The following is a 21,201-nucleotide window of genomic DNA, read 5'->3' as shown; positions in this document are numbered from 1 at the left end:
ATTAAAATTAAGAAGAGAAACATACAAACAAACAAAAAGGGTTATTTACTTCCTAACATCCCTTGCCCACATTTTATGGTTTTGATGACTCTTTTTTCTTTTTAATTTTATTTTGTTTGAAGCATGTTCATGATTAAATCTGTATGCTGGCTTATTTGAGTGACTGCTCTCTGATTGCGGTTTCCTCAGTCCTAGTTCTTCCTCTTCTTCTTTTTTTTTTTCTTTTCTTTTTTCTTCCCTTTCCTTCCTTTCTTTTTGGTTTAGAGAAGCCCTTTCAATATTTCCTTTAACCTGGGTTTTGTGTGCTGTATTCTTTAAGTTTTTGTTTGTTGGAAAAAATTTTTATTTCCCCTTCTATTTTAAATGATATTCTTGCTGGATAGAGTATTCTAGGTTGCATATTTTTTCCTTTTAGCACTTTAAATATCTCTTGCCATTCCCTCCTGGCCTGTAGTGTTTCTGTAGAGAAATCAGCTGATAATCTTATGGGGGTTCCCTTGTAGGTAACATTCTGTATTTCTCTTGCTGCCTTTAGGATCCTCTCTTTATCACTAACTTTTGCCATTTTTATTATGATGTGTCTTGGTGTGGGTCTGTTTGGGTTCAGTTTGTTTGGGGCCCTCTGTGCTTCTTGTATCTTGAACCCAGTATCCTTTAGATTTGGGAAGTTTCCAGCGATAATTTCTTCAAATATATTTTCCATCCCCTTATCTTTTTCTACTCCTTCTGGAATTCCTATTATGCGTAGATTGGCCCGCTTTATATTATCCCATAGGTCTCTTATATTGCTTTCCAGTTTTTTGATTTGGTTTTCTGTCTGTTGACCGGATTGAGTGATTTCCATTATTCTATCTTCCATATCACTGATTCGTTCTTCTGCATTATTCATTCTGGTTTTTACTGCCCCTAGTTCAGCTTGCATCTCTGCAAATGAATGTTCTAGTTTTTCTTGGCTCCTCCTTATATTTTCTAGTTCCTTTCTAAGGGTATCTGCATTACTGTTCATATCTTCTCTTAATTCCTTCAGTATTTTCACTATTTCTATTTGAACTCCAGGTCTGTCAGACTGCAGAGATCTGTTTCATTGTTGACTGTTTTAGGTGAGTTCTCCTGTTGGTTTGACTGGGGGTGGTTTCTCAGCTTCTTCATCTTGCTTGTTGTTTTCTTTCTCCTGAGGGAGTTGTACTCTCCGTTATCGGGCAGTGTTTGCCTTGTCACTGCCGTGGAATATTTCCTGAGGGCTGGCGTTGTTGGTCAATCTTTTTTGAGGCAGTGTGGCTTTTCTGGATTGTTGATGGGGCTAACAGTGTTTATTTGAAGCAAAGGAGACCTTTCTGAGGGCATACAGGACTGGAAGGTCCACACCACAATGGTAGCAGATTTCACTTGGTCATGCAGAGCTTGCTCTGGTGTTTTTAGGCTGTGGGGTTCTTGCAGGGGGTTGGCGGTGTTGGGCAGCTGTTCCTCAGGAGTGCAGCACCCCCTGGGGGCTGGAGCAGCTATCTGGGTCACTGAGAACCTAAGAGGCTCTTCCCTAGGCCAGCCCAACTCAGAAGGACAGCCTGAGAATGTAGGCGGATCTTTTCACAGTCTGGCCGAGCTCATTGCAGCTTTTCTGGGCTGCAGGGGCTCTTCCAGGGGGCTGGTGGTGCTGAGCAGCTATTCCGAGGGAGTGGGGCACCCCCTGGGGGCTTGGGCGGGTAGCAGGGCCACTGGAAACCCAAGAGGCTCCTCCCCAGGGCAGCCCGACTCAGAAAGACCATCTGAGATCTTTTCCTGACTCGGCCAGGCTTGTTGCAGCTTTTCTGGGCTGCAGGGGGTCCTGCCTGGAGCTGGCAGTCCTATGCAGCTGATCCACTAGGGCACCCCCTGGGGGCTTGGGCGGGTAGCAGGGCCATTGGAGACCCAAGAGGCTCCTCCCCGGGGCAGCCTGACTCAGAAAACCCATCTGAGATCTTTTCCCGACTCGGCCAGGCTTGTTGCAGCTTTTCTGGGCTGCAGGGGGTCCTGCCTGGAGCTGGCAGTCCTATGCAGCTGATCCACTAGGGCACCCCCTGGGGGCTTGGGTGGGTAGCAGGGCCGTTGGAGACCCAAGAGGCTCCTCCCCAGGGCAGCCCGACTCAGAAAAACCGTCTGAGATCTTTTTCCGACTCGGCCAGGCTTGTTGCAGCTTTTCTGGGCTGCAGGCCTTTTCTCGGGGGCTGGTGGTGTTTGGTGCTGCTCTGCGGAAGTGTAGCCCCTCCAAAGGGCAAGCAGGCCTGTGCAGGGATAGCCCCTGCGGTGGTAGGCTTCAGGCAATTGTTGAGGCCAGCCCTCCTGGATGGCAGGCACCCCCAGGTCCGTTGAGAGCGTAGGGGGTGGCGGGGGTGGGGGGAGGGGATGCACTGGGAAGCACAGCTTTCTGCTAGCTAGCGGGCCTGTAAGCTTGCTGTGGTGTGGGGGGTATTCTATGGGGACCCACCCCTTCTTCTCTCCCCTCCCCAGCACGGGCGCAGACCAGGCTCTTCTCCCAGGTTCCCTCTGATGCGGCTTTCCACTTCCCCGCCCCTAGAGTATTGTTCCCTTCCTCTGTGACAGCTTTGTTTTCTAGTCTCCCAGGCAGTCCCTGCCCCATCAAATGGTTTCTAGACCTCCCAAGCAGTTTCCGCTCCGCCCCACCCCCCCCAGCCCGTTCTCAGGGTCTAACCTCTGGAGCCGAGATCTCGGTGCCCAGCCCCCATCCAGGCGTCCCCTGTCCCTTTCCCGGGGACTGACCTCTGGAGCCGAGGTCTCGGTGCCCAGCCCCCACCCAGGCATCTCAATTTTTGGTGACTGTGCCCATAGTTCAGATGGTCCGTTGGGTTCTTGATCGGCTTTTCCGTACTCCAACTTACTGCTACACTCTTCTCTGCATCTGGAGATTCCTCCGGTTTGTTTGATCTTTCCCCCGGTAGGTGACTTTCCAGGGTGCGGGATCCCTTTCTCCTCTGCAGTTCCCTTTCGGGAGCGCCCGTCCCGCTCGGATTCACCTTCTCTCACTCTCCTCTTTTCTCCCGTTCTGCCCAGTAATGTCACGAACTTCTTGCCGTTATTGGAGTTTAGGTTCCTCTGCCAGCGATTGGTTGCTGTTCTGTGCAAGTCATTTATTCTGTAGATGTGCTTTTTTTGTTGTGTTTGTGGGAGAGGGTGAGCGTGTCCCCCTACTCCTCTGCCATCTTGTCCTCTCTCACACTTAATTATTGATAGGTAAGGATTTACAAATGGTAGGCTTTGATTCCTTTCTCTTACCTTTTTGTGTACCTATTACCAGTTTTGATTTTGTTTTTTTTTGTCTTTTTGCCATTTCTTGGGCCGCTCCTTCAGCATATGGAGATTCCACGCTAGGGGTCCAATCGGAGCTGTAGCCACTGGCCTACACCAGAGCCACAGCAACATGGGATCCAAGCCATGTCTGCAACCTACACCACAGCTCATGGCAACGCCGGATCCCAAACCTGCTGAGCAAGGCCAGGGATCGAACCCACAACCTCATGGTTCCTAGTTGGATTCGTTAACCACTGAGCCACGACAGAAACTCCTACCAGTTTTTTTCTTTTCTTTTCTTTTGTACTCACCATGAGGCTTCCATAAAATGTCTTATATTTATAACATTTTATGAAGATAGCAATTTAGTTTGATAGCATATGGAAACTATGCTTCTACCCTCACATTTTAGGTTATTGATGTTACAGTTTACGTCTTTTTAATACTGTGTTTCCAATAACAAATCGATATTGTTATTTTTAATATGTTTATCTTTTAACTTTTAGAGTTAAAAGTGACTTATGCACCATTGTTACAATATTATATGACTATATATTTACTATACTCATGAGTTGTATACTTTCATTTAAAATTTATTTATTTATTATTTTATTTTTTTTTTTTTTTTCCTTTATGGCTGCCCCGAGGTATATGGAGTTTCCCAGCCAGGGATCAGACCTGAGCTGCAGTTGCAACCTACACTGTAGCTGCAACAATGCCTGATCCTTTAACCCAGTGTGCTAGGCCAGGGATTGAACTTGCATCCTAGCACTGCCGAGATGCCACTGATCCCATTGCGCCACAGCAGGAACTCCCATTCTTGCATTTTTACAAGGTTATTTGTATCCTTTTATTTGAGCTTAAATAGTGCCCTTTATTGCATTTCTTGTAAGGCAGGTGTAGTGGTAAAGAACTCTCTCAACTTGTTTGTTTGGGAAGGTCTATATCATTTCTTCATTTCTGAAGGATAGCTTTGCTAGATATAGTATTCTTTGTTGACCGTGTTTTCCTTTCAGTATTTTGAATATATCACCCACTCTCCTGGCCTGCAAATTTTCTCCTGAGAAATCTGCTTATGGTTTTATAGAGGGTCCTTTGAATGTGACAAGTCACTTTTTCTCTTGCTACTTTCAAAGTTCTATCATCGATTTTAGACATTTTAACTATAATGTGTCATAGTCTCTAATTTGGTGAAGTTGCTGCCCATGCTCTGAAGTAGAGCGGGAGCAGACCACCTGCTGGCCTCTCTGGTAAAGTTGTGCTGTGCCCTGAGATGAGACACTGTTGCTAGCTGGGCTCTGTAGTCAACCTTTGATCAGGCAAGGTCACTGTCTATGCTACCTCACCAGTGATGCTGCTGCCTGGCCTCTGCATCCAGCTAGGGCGACAGCAGGGCTTCATGATCTGCTGCAGTCTTAGACTGTACTTTGTGATCAGGCAGAGCCACAGGCTGGGTTTCAGAACGGGCAGGACGGTGGTTGTGCTCTGCTTTGGGGCAAGGCTGCTGGCCAGACTTCCTGGTTGGATGAGGCCCCATACTATGCCCAACAGTGGGGCAGGGTTGTTAACTGGGTGAGACTGCAGGCTGTGCACAGCAATTGGACATGGACATAGGCTGGGCTTTGCCACCAGGCAGGGCTGTAGGCTGGGCTGTGCTGCTGGGCAGTACTGTAAGCTGGATCAGAGGCTCCACAAGGTCACTTTTAGGGCATCCTGTAGGTGTGCCAGAGGCTGGTGATTTATCCCCCTGCCCAGGCACATGGTAGGATATACTCTGCAACAGCCCAGGGTCTCAGTCCAAGCTTCCTGCTGAAGTGGGACTGGAGGCTGTGCTCAGCAATGAGTTAGCTTTCTAACAGTATCTAGTTAGCAAGTCCTATTATCTTCTTTAGGGAATTCTGGTCTTTTCTAAAATAAGTGCTTTTAGGAGTTCCTGTTGTGGTGCAGTGGTTAATGAATCCAACTAGGAACCATGAGGTTGTGGGTTCGATCCCTGGCCTTGCTCAGTGGGTTAGGGATCTGGTGTTGCCATGAGCTGTGGTGTGGGTCGCAGATGCAGCTTGGATCCCACGTTGCTGTGGCTCTGGCACAGGCTGGTGGCTACAACACTGATTAGACCCCTAACATGGGAACCTCCATGCTGCAGGAATGGCCCTAGAAAAGGCAAAAAGACAAAAAATAAAATAAAAATATATATATAAATAAATAAATAAAATAAGTGCTTTTAGTGTACATATTCATTTCACAGATTGCATTTTTCCTCATATTTAAATTTGTGTTATTTTAAATAAATAGATATATGTTGACTGTGCATATAATACATAAATAGCTGGTTTTGGAGCCAGAAAAATCTGGGTTTGAATGCTCCTTTTTTTTTTTTTTTTTTGCTTTTCAGGGCCACACTTGCAGCATATGGAAATTCCCAAGCTAAGAGTTCAATCAGAATTGCAGCTGCCAGCCACAGCCACAGCAACACAGGACCTGAGCTGCAACTGTGACCTACAGTGCATGCCAGTGTCAGATCCTAAGGCCAAGGATCAAACCCACATCCTCATGGATACTAGTTGGGTTTGTTACCACTGAGCCACAGTGGCAACTCCTGAATGCTGGCTTTTTAAAAACAGGTCATTTATGCCTCTTTCATTTTTTCATCTGAAATATGGTCATACACTCAGATCTTTAGGACTTTAGGGCTAGATATATTTATAAGCTATATAGCAATAGTAGGTGTCCAATAAATGTGATAGATATTTTTAAGTATATACATAGAGACCATACTAATAAAGGAAACTATTTGACAAGCTATAATAATTATAAATTCATACATCTAACATAGCTTCAAACATATGTTCCAAAGTTTACTTAATTATGCAGGCATAATCCTGTACCCAAGTAGAGAACATTTTTTTAATGGTCATAAATGAAATATAATCGGCATTGTTGTAGTTTAACCATTCGTTTATTATAATATTTTATCTTTTAAAGCTTTCCGTATCAGTATATATATCCCTTTTTTATTGAAGTAGAGTTAATATATAATAGTATATGTTACAGATATACAGTGTAATGATTCACAATTTTTAAAGGTTATACTCCATTTACAATTATTACAAGGTATCAGCTATGTTTCCTGTGTTATATAATATATGCTTGTAGCTTATTTACTTTCCACATAGTAGTTTGTGTTTCTTAATCCTCTCCCCCATCTTCCTCTCCCCCTTTCCTTTCCCCACTGGTAACCACTGGTTTGTTCCCTATATCTGTCAGTCTATTTCTTTTTTGTTATATTCACTCATTCATTTTATTTTTTAGATTCCACCTATAAGATACAGCATTTGTCTTTTTCTCTTTGGCTCATTTTACTCAGCATAATGCCCTCCAGGTCCATCTGTGTTGCTGCAAATGGTAAAAATAAACTCAAAATGGATTAAAGACTTAAATGTAAGACTGGAAACCATAAAACTAGAGGGAAAACACCCTTTGACATAAATCACAGCAAATTTTTTTTGGATCTGTCTCCTAAAGCAAAGAAAGTAAAAGCAAAAATAAACAAATAGGACCTAATTAAACTAAAAAGCTTTGTACAGCAAAGGAAATCATCAAAAACAAAAAGACAACCTGTGGAATAGGAGGAAAAGTTTGTAAACTATATGACAATAGGGGTTAATAGCTAAAATATAAACAGCTCATACAATTCAACATCAAAAAAAAAATCCAATAAAAAATGGGTGGAAAACCTAAATAGACATTTTTTCCAAAGAAGATATATAATTGGTCAACAGGCACATGAAAATATTCTCAAGATTGTTAATCATCAGAGAAATGCAAATTAAAAGTACAATAAGATATTGCCTCACACCTGTCAGAATGGCTATCATCAAAAAGAACACAAATAAAAAAATGTTGGTGGGGATGAAGAGAAAAGGGAATCCTTACACACTGTTGGTGGGGAAGTGAATAGGTGCAGTCACTGTGTGAAACAGTACAGAGATTTCTCAAAAAAGTAAAAGTAGAACTACCACATAACCCAGCAATTCCACTCATGGATATATATATCTGAAAAAAAAAGAAAACAAAACACTGATTTGAAAATATACATGTACCCCACTGTTATAGTAGCATTGTTTACAATTGCCAAGATATTGAAGCAACCTAAGCATCCATCAGCAGATGAATGGATAAAGAATATGTAGTATATATATACAAAGGAATACTACTCAGCCAAAAAAAATGAAATTTTGTCATTTGCAACAACATGGATGGACTTAGAGGGCATTATGGTAAGTAAAATATGTCAGAGAAAGACAAATGCTGTATGATATCACTTATATATAGAATCTAAAAAATAAAACAAGTAACTATAACAAAAAAGAAAAAGACTCACAGATAAAAAGAACAAACTAGTGGTTACCAGTTGGGAGAAGGATAAGAAGAGGGGCACAATAGGGCTAAAGGATTAAGAGGTTAAAAACTACTATGTATAAAATAAACAAGCTTTGAGGATATATTGTACAACACAGGAAATATACACAATACTTTATTTTTTTGTTTGTTTGTTTTGTCTTTTTGCCTTTTCTAGGGCCGCACCGGCAGCATATGGAGGTTCCCAGGCTAGGGGTCGAATCAGAGCTGTAGCCGCCAGCCTATGCCACAGCCACAGCAACTCAGGATCTGAGCCGTGTCTGCAGCCTACACCACAGCTCACGGCAACGCCAGATCCTCAACCCACTGAGCAAGGGCAGGGATTGAACCCCCAACCTCATGGTTCCTAGCTGGATTCATTAACTACTGCGCCATGATGGGAACTCCTATAGACAATACTTTAAATGAAGCATACCCTTTAAAAATTGTGAATCACTATGTTGTACACCCACAACTTATATGTTATTATACATCAACTATACCACTCTAAAAATAAGTTTAAAAAAAATTTTAAATGGCTCTAATAATAGTTGAAGATGTCAAAATCATGGATTTTTTTGGGGGGGTCTTTGTCTATACAAAAATGAGGGTTGCAAATAAAGTAGGATGAATTATGTGGGAATTGGCTCCCATTGTAATAAAAGGGCATAATTTGTCTATTATGGGCCATTGGTCAAATTACTATAAAATATAGTAATTAAGCATACTAAATTTCTTCTTGTTCAATTTATCTTTTATGTGCTTATGTTTCAGCAACTGAAGATCACAAGGAAAAACATTCTCAAATAAGAGAATTTGGAGCAGATCAACTTTCTAACTCAGAAAATGGTAAATCGTAATTTTACTGTATATATGGATAATTTATTCTTTAAAATTCTTTAGTTTTGATTTGATATTTATTTCCATAACATGAAAATGTGTATAGGTCTCTACACAGGAATGCAATCAGTACTACTTTGTAGCACATCACGATGGAGATTAAATTGTTGTTTATTCTGTGTATTTGCGGCTCTGTGGACTGTATCTGTAACTGATGACTGAGTCTATGTTACTGTCTATGGAGCTCTACCACCCACTCAGTAAACACTACCTTGAATATCTTTGCAGAGCATTTATGTTGCAAACATTTTCTCCCAGTTTGTCATTTGTCCTTTGACTATTCATTTAGTTTCTTCCTGCCCATGAAAAAATCTTAAATATTGTATGTAGTCAAGTTTATTAATCTTTTATTTTATTGGTTCTGGATTTTTGTCATATGCACACCCAGATTAGAGGAGTTTGTTTATGCTTTCTTCTAGCAATTGTGTAGTTTTATTTTTTACATTTAGATTTTAAATCATTTGGAGGTTATTCATGGATACAGCATTAACAATGGATTAAACACTAACTTTTTGCAAATGGCTATCTTTTACATTATTTTATAAAATGCTATTTTTGCCGCAGTAATTTGAGATAACTTCTAATCATATGCTAGATTTCTGTATGTACTGGGTTCTATTTCTGGACTTTATATCTCATTGATGTGTACATGCATCTTTTCCACATGGTTTTAATGATAAACTTGTGTGTTTTTATATCTAGTGGAACTAGTATCTTCCTCTTTTTTCATTATTTTCTTGACTATTCATGCACATTTGTTTGATTGGTTGGTTGGTTTTTGTCCTTTTAGGGACACACCCACAGCATATGGAGGTTTCCAGGCTAGGGGTAGTATCAGAGGTACAGCTGCTGGCCTACACCACAGCCACAGTAATGCAGGATCCGAGCCACATCTGCAACATACACCTCAGCTCATGGCAACGTCGGATCCTTAACCCACTCAGCAAGGTCAGGGATTGAACCTGCGTCCTCATGGATGCTAGTCAGATTCATTTCCATTCCCGTTGCAAGTTTTTGTTTTTTTGATTTTTGTTTGTTTGTTTGTTTTGTTTTTTTGCCATTTCTTGGGCTGCTCCCTCGGCATATGGAGGTTCCCAGGCTAGGGGTCTAATCGGAGCTGTAGCCACCAGCCTGCACCAGAGCCACAGCAACTCGGGATCCGAGCCTCGTCTACGACCCACACCACAGCTCACGGCAACGCCAGATCCTTAACCCACTGAGCAAGGCCAGGGATCGAACCCACAACCTCATGGTTCCTAGTCGGATTTGCTAACCACTGAGCCACGATGGGAACTCCATGTTTATTTTTAAATACGAACTTTATATCAAATCGTCTAGCTCCATAAAAAAGCTCATCGATACTTTCATTGTGATCACATTAAATTTTAAAACTGAGAGCTTGATGGTGTCGAGACAGCCTAAGCAAAAACAGGAGGCATCTTTCTATATATTAAAAGTTTACCTATAAATCTTTCAGATACATGTTTTTTTTATATAGGATTTTTTATATAGGATTTGAACATTTCTTATTCAAAGTTTATTTCTGAATATTTTATTTTCTTGCCATTATAAATATTTTCTTTCCCTTGTATCTTTTAACTGGTTAGTATTTTGTGTGTATGAATGGTATTGACATTTTCATGTTAATTTTATATCCTGCTACCTTGCTGAATTTGTTTATAGTTTGAATTAGTTTTATCATTGATTTTCTGGAGTTGTCCAGGTATACCATCATGGCTTCTACAAATAGATATAGTCCTGTTTTTCCTTTATCAATTCTTGTGACTGTAATTCATTTCTTTCGTTTAATTGCATTGGTTGTTATCTCCAGAACAATGCTAAATAGCAGTGAGCATTTCCTTTTTATTTTATTATATTTTCTCACTGTACAGCAAGGGGATCAAGTTATCCTTACATGTATACATTACATTTTTTCCCCCACCCTTTGTTCTGTTGCAACATGAGTATCTAGACAAAGTTCTCAATGCTACTCAGCAGGATCTCATTGTAAATCTATTCCAAGCTGTATCTGATAACCCCAAGCTCCCGATCCCTCCCACTCCCTCCCCCTCCCATCAGGCAGCCACAAGTCTTTTCTCCAAGTCCATGATTTGCTTTTCTGTGGAGATGTTCATTTGTGCTGGATATTAGATTCCAGTTATAAGTGATATCATATGGTATTTGTCTTTGTCTTTCTGGCTCATTTCACTCAGTATGAGATTCTCTAGTTCCATCCATGTTGCTGCAAATGGCATTATGTCATTCATTTTTATGGCTGAGTAGTATTCCATTGTGTATATATATCACATCTTCCTAATCCAATCATCTGTCAATGGACATTTGGGTTGTTTCCATGTCCTGGCTATTGTGAATAGTGCTGCAATGAACATGCGGGTGCATGTGTCTTTTTCAAGGAAACTCTTGTCCGGATATATGCCCAAGAGTGGGATTGTGGGGTCATATGGAAGTTCTATGTATAGATTTCTAAGGTATCTCCAAACTGTTCTCCATAGTGGCTGTACCAGTTTACATTCCCACCAGCAGTGCAGGAGGGTTCCCTTTTCTCCACAACCCCTCCAACACTTGTTATTTGTGGACTTATTAATGAGGGCCATTCTGACTGGTGTGAGGTGGTATCTCATGGTAGTTTTGATTTGCATTTCTCTTATGATCAGCGATGTTGAGCATTTTTTCATGTGTTTGCTGGCCATCTGTATATCTTCCTTGGAGAACAGTCTATTCAGGTCTTTTGCCCATTTTTCCATTGATTGGTTGGCTTTTTGCTGTTGGGTTGTATAAGTTGTTTATATATTCTAGAGATTAAGCCCTTGTCGGTTGCATCGTTTGAAAGTATTTTCTCCCATTCTGTAAGTTGTCTTTTTGTTTTCTTTTTGGTTTCCTTTGCTGTGCAAAAGCTTTTCAGTTTGATTAGGTCCCCTGGGTTTATTTTTGCTCTTGTTTCTATTGCTTTGGGAGACTGACCTGAGAAAATATTCATGATGTTGATGTCAGAGAGTGTTTTGCCTATGTTTTCTTTTAGGAGTTTGATGGTGTCCTGTCTTATATTTAAGTCTTTCAGCCATTTTGAGTTTATTTTTGTGCATGGCGTGAGGGTGTGTTCTAGTTTCCTTGCTTTGCATGCAGCTGTCCAGGTTTCCCAGCAATGCTTGCTGAATAGACTTTCTTTTTCCCATTTTATGTTCTTGCCTCCCTTGTCAAAGATTAGTTGACCATAGGTGTCAGGGTTTATTTCTGGGTTCTCTGTTCTGTTCCATTGGTCTGTCTGTCTGTTTTGATACCAGTACCACACTGTTTTGATGACTGTGGCTTTGTAATATTGTTTAAAGTCTGGAAGAATTATGCCTTCTGCTTGGTTTTTGTTTCTCAGCATTGTGTTTGGCAATTCTGGGTCTTTTGTGGTTCCGTATACATTTTTGGATTGTCTGTTCTAGTTCTCTGAAAAATGTCATGGGTAATTTGATAGGGATTGTATTGAATCTGTAGATTGCTTTGGGTAGTATGGCCATTTTTCCAATATTGATTTTTCCAATCCATGAACATGGAATATCTTTCCATTTCTTTATCTCTTCTTTGATTTCTTTGATTAAAGTTTTATAGTTCTCGGCATATAGGTCCTTTACCTCTTTGGTCAGGTGTATTCCGAGGTATTTGATTTTGTGAGGTGCAATTTTAAAAGGTATTGTATTGTGGAGAAAAGGGAACCCTCCTGCACTGCTGGTGGGAATGTAAACTGGTACAGCCACTATGGAGAACAGTTTGGAGATACCTTAGAAATCTATACATAGAACTTCCATATGACCCCACAATCCCACTCTTGGGCATATATCCGGACAAGAGTTTCCTTGAAAAAGACACATGCACCCGCATGTTCATTGCAGCACTATTCACAATAGCCAGGACATGGAAACAACCCAAATGTCCATTGACAGATGATTGGATTAGGAAGATGTGATATATATACACAATGGAATACTACTCAGCCATAAAAATGAATGACATAATGCCATTTGCAGCAACATGGATGGAACTAGAGAATCTCATACTGAGTGAAATGAGCCAGAAAGACAAAGACAAATACCATATGATATCACTTATAACTGGAATCTAATATCCAGCACAAATGAACATCTCCACAGAAAAGCAAATCATGGACTTGGAGAAAAGACTTGTGGCTGCCTGATGGGAGGGGGAGGGAGTGGGAGGGAGTGGGAGGGATCGGGAGCTTGGGGTTATCAGATACAGCTTGGAATAGATTTACAATGAGATCCTGCTGAGTAGCATTGAGAACTATGTCTAGATACTTACATTGCAACAGAACAAAAGGTGGAACAAAAATGTATACATGTAAATGTAACTTAGCCCCCATGCTATACAGTGGAAAAATAAATAAAATTTTAAAAAAAGAATGGAAAGATAGACTTTCTTTTTTTTAATTTTTTTATTATAATTGATTTACCATGTTCTTCAATTTCTGCTGCAAAATGACCCAGACACACATATATATACATTATTTTTTTAATACTGTCTTGCATCATGTTCTAACCCAAGGGACTAGACACAGGTCCCTGTGCCTCATTACTTATCCATTCTCAATGTAATAGTTTGCATCTACCAGCCCCAAACTCCCTGTCCATCCCACTTTCTCCCCCCTCCCCCTCGCAATGCAAGTCTCTTCTCCATGTCCATGAACGTTTATGTTTTGTAGATCATTTGTGTCATATTTGAGATGCCACATATAAGTGATATTATATGGTATTTGTCTTTATTTTTATTATAGTTGATTTACAGTGTTCTGTCAGTTTATGCTGTATAGCAAAGTTACCCAGTTGTAGGTCTGTATACATTCTCTTATATTATCTTTCATTACATTCCATCACAAATGATTGGACATATTTCCCTATGCTCTACAGCAGGGCCTCATTGTCAATCCATTCTACGTGTAACAGTTGGCATTTATTAACCCCAAATTCTCAGTCCATCCTACTACCCCTTCCCCCCTCTCCCTTGGCAGCCACAAGTCTGTGGTCCATGTCTGTGAGTCTGTTTCTGTTCTATAGATAGGTTCATTTGTGCCATATTTTAGATTCCACATATAAGTGATACCATATGATATCTATCTTTCTCTTTCTGACTTGCTTCACTTAATAAGAGAATCCCTAGTTCCATCCATGTTGCTGCAAATGACATTATTTTTTAATGGCTGAATATATTGTATTCCTTTGTATATAGGTACCACATCTTAATCCATTCATCTGTTGATGGACATTTAGGTAGTTTCCATGTCTTGTCTATTGTGAATAGTGCTGCAGTGAACATAGGGGTGCATGTATCTTTTTCAGTGAAAGTTTTGTCCAGATATATGCCCAAGAGCGGGATTGCTGGATCATATGGTAGTTCTATATTTAGTTCTCTGAGGAACCTCCATACTGTTTTCCATAGTGATTGTACCAATTTACATTCCCACCAACAGTGAAGAAGGGAGGGTACTCTTTTCTCCACACCCTCTCCAGCATTTGTTATTTGTAGACTAATGATGGCCATTCTGACAGGTGTGAGGTAGTACCTCATAGTAGTTTTGATTTGCATTTCTCTAATAATTAATGATGTTGAGCATGTTTTCATGTGCCCGCTGGCCATCTATATATCTTCTTTGGAGAAATGTCTTCTGCCCATTTTTCAATTGGGTCATTTGTTTTTTGTTGTTGTTGAGTTGTATGAGTTGTTTGTATATTGTGGAGATTAAGCCCTTGTTGGTTGCATCGTTTACAAAAATTTTCTCCCATGCTGTGGGTTGTCTTTTGACTTTTTTAATGGTTTCCTTTGCTGTGCAAAAGCTTTTGAGTTTAGGAGTTCCTGTTGTGGCTCAGTGGTTAACAAATCCAACTAGTATCCATGAGGACATGAGTTTGATCCCTGGCCTCACTCAGTGGGTTAAGGATCCAGTGTTGCCATGAGCTGTGGTGTAGGTCGCAGATGGGGCTCGGGTCCAGTGTTACTGCGGCTGTGGAGTAGGCCAGTGGCTATATCGCCGATTGGACTCCTAGCCTAGGAACCTCCATATGCTGTGGGTGTGGCCCTAAAAAAAAGACAAAAAAAAAGCTTTAGAATTTAATTAGGTCCCATTTTTTAATTTGTGTCTTTATTGTCATTATTTCAGGAGGTGTGGCTGTGATTTATGTGAAAAAGCATTCTGCCTAGGTTTTCCTCTAGGAGTTTTATAGTATCTGGCCTTACATTTAGGTCTTTAATCCATTTTCAGTTAATTTTTGTGTGTGGTGTTATTTCCAGAGACTTTAAATGGTTGTTTTAAAAATAATTTTCAATTGGAGTTCCTGCTGTGGTGCCATGGGATTGGAGGCATCTGCCACGCCAGGATACAGGATCAATCCCCGGCCCAACACAATGGGTTAAAGGATCCGGCATTGCCACAGCTGTTGCAAGGGTCACAAATGTGGCTCAGATTTGGTCCCTGGCCTGGGAACTCTATATGCTGCAGGGCAGCCAAAAAAGAAAAATAATAATTTTCACTTAAAAACTACAGATCCCTACACCTCACCATTCTATTATGCTGAAAGCCTCTATCTTTTGTTTTTATTGATTAAGGTTTTTAGGGTTATGATTTTTCCTGTTAATAGTTATTTAAATATCCCATGGATTACTATATGAAATGTCTTCTTTATCATTATTTTTCAGAAATCCATTCCCCTTCAACCAAGAGTTGTTTAATAGGAGGTATTAAAAACATACAGGTGGAAGAGTCTTTTAGTTTTTTGTTTGTTTGTTTCATTAAAAATTATTTTATTGCATTATAATCAGAACATGTTATTTGTAATATTTCTATTTTAAGAAACTGATTTGTATGTGTGTGCCTTAGTTATAATTACTTTCTGTGAATTTTCATTGTGTACTTGGGAAAGTATATTTTCTATTAGGGTTTGTATATATTAAAAAATAACCACCAGGCTGATTATGCTGTTTAAATGAGGTTTTTTTTTTTCTTTTTTGGCCACACTTGCAGCATATGGAAGTTCCTAGCCCAGGGATCAAATCTGAGCCATTACTGCATCCTATGGACAGTTATGGACAACACTGGACCCCTAAGCCACTGCCTTAGGCTTGGGCTCAAACCCCATGGCCACAGAGACAATGCCAGGTCCTTAACCCCTTATACCACAGTGAGAACTCCTCTTTTTTTTTTTTCAATTTTTTTTCTTTTATAATTTTACTGAAGTTGATTTACAATGTTGTGATAATTTCTGCTGTACAACAGAATGGTTCAATTATACACATAAACACATCCATTGTTTTTCAGATTCTTTTCCCATATAGGTTATCACAGAATATTGGGTAGAGTTCCCTGTGCTATACAGCAGGTCCCCAATGACCATCCATTCTATATACAATTAGTTTTGTTTTCCTGGCCTATTTTTTACTGAGAATGGTATATTAAAATTTCCGGAGTTCCTGTCGTGGCGCAGTGGTTAACGAATCCGACTAGGAACCATGAGGTTGCGGGTTCGGTCCCTGCCCTTGCTCAGTGGGTTAACGATCCGGCGTTGCTGTGAGCTGTGGTGTAGGTTGCAGACGCGGCTCGGATCCCACATTGCTGTGGCTCTGGTGCAGGCCGGTGGCTACAGCTCTGATTCAACCCCTAGCCTGGGAACCTCCATATGCTGCGGGAGCGGCCCAAGAAATAGCAACAACAACAACAACAAAAAAGACAAAAGACAAAAAAAAAATTTCCTATTATTGTTTGTTTCTCCTTTCATTTCCTGCAGTTTCTGTCTTACAGAGGTGGTTGCTTAATTATTTTATACATAAATATTCATAACTATTAATATATTAATATTTCTATCATGAGATGTGGTCATTTTGTCATTTTTGTTTCTTGGTTTTGGGGTGGTTTTTTTTTTTTTTTTTTGCTTTTTAGGGCCACAGGTGTGGCATATGGAAGTTCCCAAGCTAGGGGTCAAATCGGAGCTGCAGCTGCTGGCCTACACCACAGCCACAGCAATGCAGGATCTGAACCGCATCTGTGACCTACACCACAGCTCACAGCAACACCAGATCCTTAACCCTCTGAGGGGGGGGCTGGGATCGAACCCACATCTTCATGCATACAAGTTGGGTTCATTTCTGCTGAGCCACATGGGAACTCTGAAATGTGGTCATTTTGACCTATAGCCTACCTAACTAGAAATTATTATCACATAAACTCGTGTCAGTTTAATTGTTCATTAGAAATTATGTTTATAAAGCATAAGAACAATGAAACAAACTTGACTTGCCTTATATCCTATTCTCATTTTCTCAAAAAGAAAAAAGCTATTCTGTTTTATGTTCACTCAACAGTTGCAAAAGATTTACCGGTAGATTCATTGGAAGATGATTTTGAGAAGGAATTCTCATTTTTGAACAGCCTCCTAAGTCCTGGTTTTTTGAGTGCTAGTGAACTTCCCCAGGAATGCCAGGCTGTCTTTGGGAGCCCCAAGGCCAGTCTCTCGTCCCAGGAGCCTCCCAGGGGATCTGAGCCTCTTGTTCACTCCTCACGATTCCTTCCTTCACAACTCTTTGACCTTGGTCTTCGTGCTTCTGGAGCTTTCAACAGTAAGTGTCTATGCAACATTTGGACACCCTTGAATTGTTTGATCTTTGTGAAGCAAAACTATGTACATGTGGATGCTAAAATCAACAAGGAGACTGAGTTAGCTTCAGTACTGCTACGTAATTCTGCAGTCACACCAGTCAACTGAAAAAATAACTAATATCATCACCTCTGGAGTTGGTCAAGAGGAGTGAAACAGGGTCTGCTTTCCGGCCCCATCCACTAAGCGCCATATTTTCCACATTGACTTTCCCAAGTGTCTTCTCTACATAGAAAATCAGTGTCTTGTTTCAGCCTTTTGACCTGCTAAGTTACCCTGCTTACAGCAGGTGACACTGTTTCTTCCACCTGGCAAAATGCGGTGTGTCCTCATCATGTGGGCTCAGAGCTGACAAGAGAAAAAGAACTGCCCTGGAGCTGGTTCCACGGCAGAGGGAGTGGAGGACTGGAATGGAAAGCGGGGGAAGGGGTTAAAGTCAGGTCACCTGTGTTGTTTCTATGTCAAGGGCTCTCCCCTCACCTGCTGCCCCCATCCCTGTGTCCAGCCCAACCCCTTGGGAATCATTTCACTCCCCATTTCCATATTGATTCCTCAGGTCTGCCAGTGCTGTTTCTGAAACATGTCTCACATTTCCCGCTTCTTCTCCCTGCCATTTAGAACCTCATTTGGTCTCCTGGGTTACTGTGGGTCCTCCAACAAGTCTTCCAAACCCCAGTTCATCCTCCCAAATTCTCTCTCCAAGAAACAGATTCGGATGTCAGCACCCAGCTTACATTTTTCAAAAAGGAAGCACCGTGGGCTCCAGAGTCAAACCTTCCTGTGCCTGCATTCCCACACTTTCTCCTGTCTTTCTCCAAAACACCTGCCATCTTCTGTAAGCTCACTGTTTCCAGATACCTCTGGGCATCACTGCTGGCGCCTCCCCTTTGGCTGGGATGTTCAGTGATGCACCCCATCGCGTGTTTCCTCCATGATGCCAACCTTGAGGACGCCTCAGTACTGCCAAGTGGAGGTGCTTTCTCCCCCCTCAGGCCTCCTGCAGTGCCTTTTCTGTTTCATGGCTGTGATCATAGTTTATCTTGCCTTATATCCCTGCCTTTCATTCCTCTAGCAGGTTTTGAATCCTGAGAAAAAGCCTCACAGCACCTCAAGGTGTCTTAACGCATTGTAGTTTGTATTAAAATACTCAGGTTCATACTTTATCTGCAAGACCATCATGCTTCATCCAGTCTGCAAGAATCTCAGGTTATGATCTGTGGGGTGATTTGTCTTCAGGCTTACTAGCACAGCACATAAAGTTAGCTCAATAAATAAAATAAATATTGGTTAAATAACTACTCAGTAAGAACTGGTTACATGGCCTAAAAGAATGGATAGTTTTATTGATAATGAGGCACTCTACCTAGGATAATTCAGGTGTTTTGCTGTGATAAAATTTTGGACAACAGTTATTCTTGCATTGGCATATCAGGGGCCCAATTGTGACAAAGATTTACACACTTACTCACTCTCTCCTATGAACTCCTACTCTTTTTCCTGCACTTGCCACATGACTGGAAGCACCAGAATCTTCTCTTATTTTCTGGCAATACTGTCTCAACGATATTTCTGCACCACTCAGAACGTCTGTTGTGGTCCCTGCTTGCAGGCTCATAGGATATTCCAAAGTCAGAGCTGAGGGAGCTGGTCCTCCCTCATGTTTGACTGTCAGGCAGTTAAAAGGGGACTGAAATCTGGTCTGCAGCCTCCCAGAACAGGACTCTTTCTACTTCACTAGTCTCTCCTTTATGTCCACTTCTTTTTCTCCTGTGATGGAGACGAGGAAGGTGAGCTGCCCTGAGAGTTAGAAGATCTATGTTCTAGATGCCCCAAGTAAAAACTTGGGCCTCAGAGGATCTCTTCTCTACGAGGAAGGTAGTAGGCAGCACAATCTAAGTTCCTTTCTGGTGCTGTGTTTTAATTAAAGTGTAAATAGCTTTTCAGGTTACAGCAAACATTGCCCTGCTTGAGTATTCATAATGATACTTCTTAAGGACTGCATCATGTTTTGTCACACTTACCCACCCATCTTTTTTTTTTTTTTTTTGTCTTTTTAGGAGAGCACCTGTGGCATATGGAGGTTCCCAGGCTAGGGGTTGAATTGGAGCTACAGTTGCCAGCCTATCCCACAGCCACAGCAACACAGGATCCGAGCTGCATCTGCAACCTACACCACAGCTCACAGCAATGCTGAATCCTTAACCCACTGAGTGAGGCCAGGGATTGAACCCACTCCTCATGGATCCTAGTCGGGTTCGTTGTCTCTGAGCCATGATGATAACTTCCTCCATAATCTTGTTCATTTCTTCCTTATTATTTCTCCTTTTTCATGTTATAGATAATGCTGTAATAAGCATAATCATGCATGTGCTTTTTCCTTCAGTTAAATTATTTCCTTAAGGCAAATTTCTAGGAATGGGATTACTAAGTCAAAGGGTATAAACCTGTTTATAGGCTTCAAGATTCTAGGTGTCAAGTTTCTTTCCTCTCTTCCTTACTCCTTAGAACTTCTCTTTCTATACCTTATCCATTTGCAACTGTTTTAAGGGAAAAAATCCCCATTTATTTCAGAGCCACTTCGTAACATGTAAGAAAGTCTAGCTCGAGCTGGGACTAAACCTAGATGGCTTATATAAAAGTCATAATTGCAGATAAAATTCATAACTGCAGATATATGTCTTACACTGCAGAATATTGCCCTTATACAAAGATTGGAGCACTTTTGTTAGATACCTTTCTCTTCTTGTTTTCTGATGCTACTTCCTATTTGATTAACAGTGGATAATTCATTATTTCTCTCTCCCCAGGCTGGGCCTCCCAAGGGGGAGAACTTCCTCTTTCACACATTGAAAACCAGCCGGTGCCTTCAGGGAGTTCCAAGAAATTAACAAAATGTAAGTTATTTTACTTGTATTATCTGCCATCATATTAATAATCTGTTGAATTCAGGTAAATTTAGGAAAGGATTACTTTATAAAATCTTCATTTCATATTGTTGAGAAAAGTATTTTGTTAACCTTGAATTAAAATGAAAGCGGTACCTGTCTATCTCTCACCATGGAAAGAATTGAATAGAAATTGTGAGCTTGCCATAGTAAACTAAATTCTGTTCTTTAATCTTTTATATTTTGTGTTAAGGTTTGTTGAGAATGGATAATACCATGAGGGATAGACAATGGCTGTTGACAAAGAATGCGTTTAGGCACTTAGCCTAGGGCCTGGTATATAGAATTTGCTAACATATATCGAGTAATTACTGCATTTTGTCCGCAGAACTGGCCCATGTTATAATTACTATGTAGGATATACAGAAAAGACACATTCTCAGTCTTGCAGGATTTTAGATATGTATTAATCTTAGCGATGTTGATTTAACTTTTTAAATGGACAGAATTTCAGATGTACAGAAATATTTCATAAGTGAAAATGGCAAGGAACACCTGTATATCCTTTCCACAGATTCATCTGTTGTTAGTATTTTACCCCATTTGCTTTATGCAGGCCTTTCTCTCTCTCATGAGAGAGTGTGTGAGTGTAATGCATGTTATTTTATTTTGAGCCACTGGAGGGTTAGTTATGGACACAATGACCCTTAACCCCTAAATGCTGCAGTTTGTGTTTCCTAAGAACAGGTATATTCTCTTGCACAACCAGTGTGGCTATAAATGTCAGGAAGTTTAATGTCAACATAATACTTTTCTATAATCTCCCATGTATTTGTATTCCTTTTTTGTGAGTTGGCTCGGTAATGGTCTTGATAGAACTGTCCCCTCTGGGACAGCCAGTCTAGGGTCATGGATTGTATTCAGTTGCCATTCTTTTAAGCCTCCTTTAATCTGAAACATTTCCACAACTTTTGATTTTTGGACACAAGTATTTTAATAGAATATAGTCCTTCTGGTCCACTGTTTTTTGTTTTTAAGAGAGTGCCCCTTATTTCAGTTTTATCCGA

General features: G+C 40.7%; 1 protein-coding gene across 1 annotated transcript in view; it reads left to right on the top strand.

The window, feature by feature from the left end:
- ICA1L (islet cell autoantigen 1 like) overlaps window positions 1-21,201 on the top strand; it is an 87,734-nt gene that overhangs the window by 60,064 nt on the left and 6,469 nt on the right. Inside the window, exons 10-12 of the mRNA XM_047773266.1 lie at window positions 8,458-8,532; window positions 16,957-17,211; window positions 20,057-20,143. Of these exons, the coding sequence (XP_047629222.1) occupies window positions 8,458-8,532; window positions 16,957-17,211; window positions 20,057-20,143 (417 nt within the window). The remainder of the gene's footprint in view (window positions 1-8,457; window positions 8,533-16,956; window positions 17,212-20,056; window positions 20,144-21,201) is intronic.

This window comes from Phacochoerus africanus, chromosome 3 (assembly GCF_016906955.1).
Source record: "Phacochoerus africanus isolate WHEZ1 chromosome 3, ROS_Pafr_v1, whole genome shotgun sequence".
Lineage (NCBI taxonomy): Eukaryota > Metazoa > Chordata > Mammalia > Artiodactyla > Suidae > Phacochoerus > Phacochoerus africanus.
The sequence above is the reverse complement of the archived record's forward strand: the minus strand, read 5'-3'. Positions and strand labels throughout refer to the sequence as shown.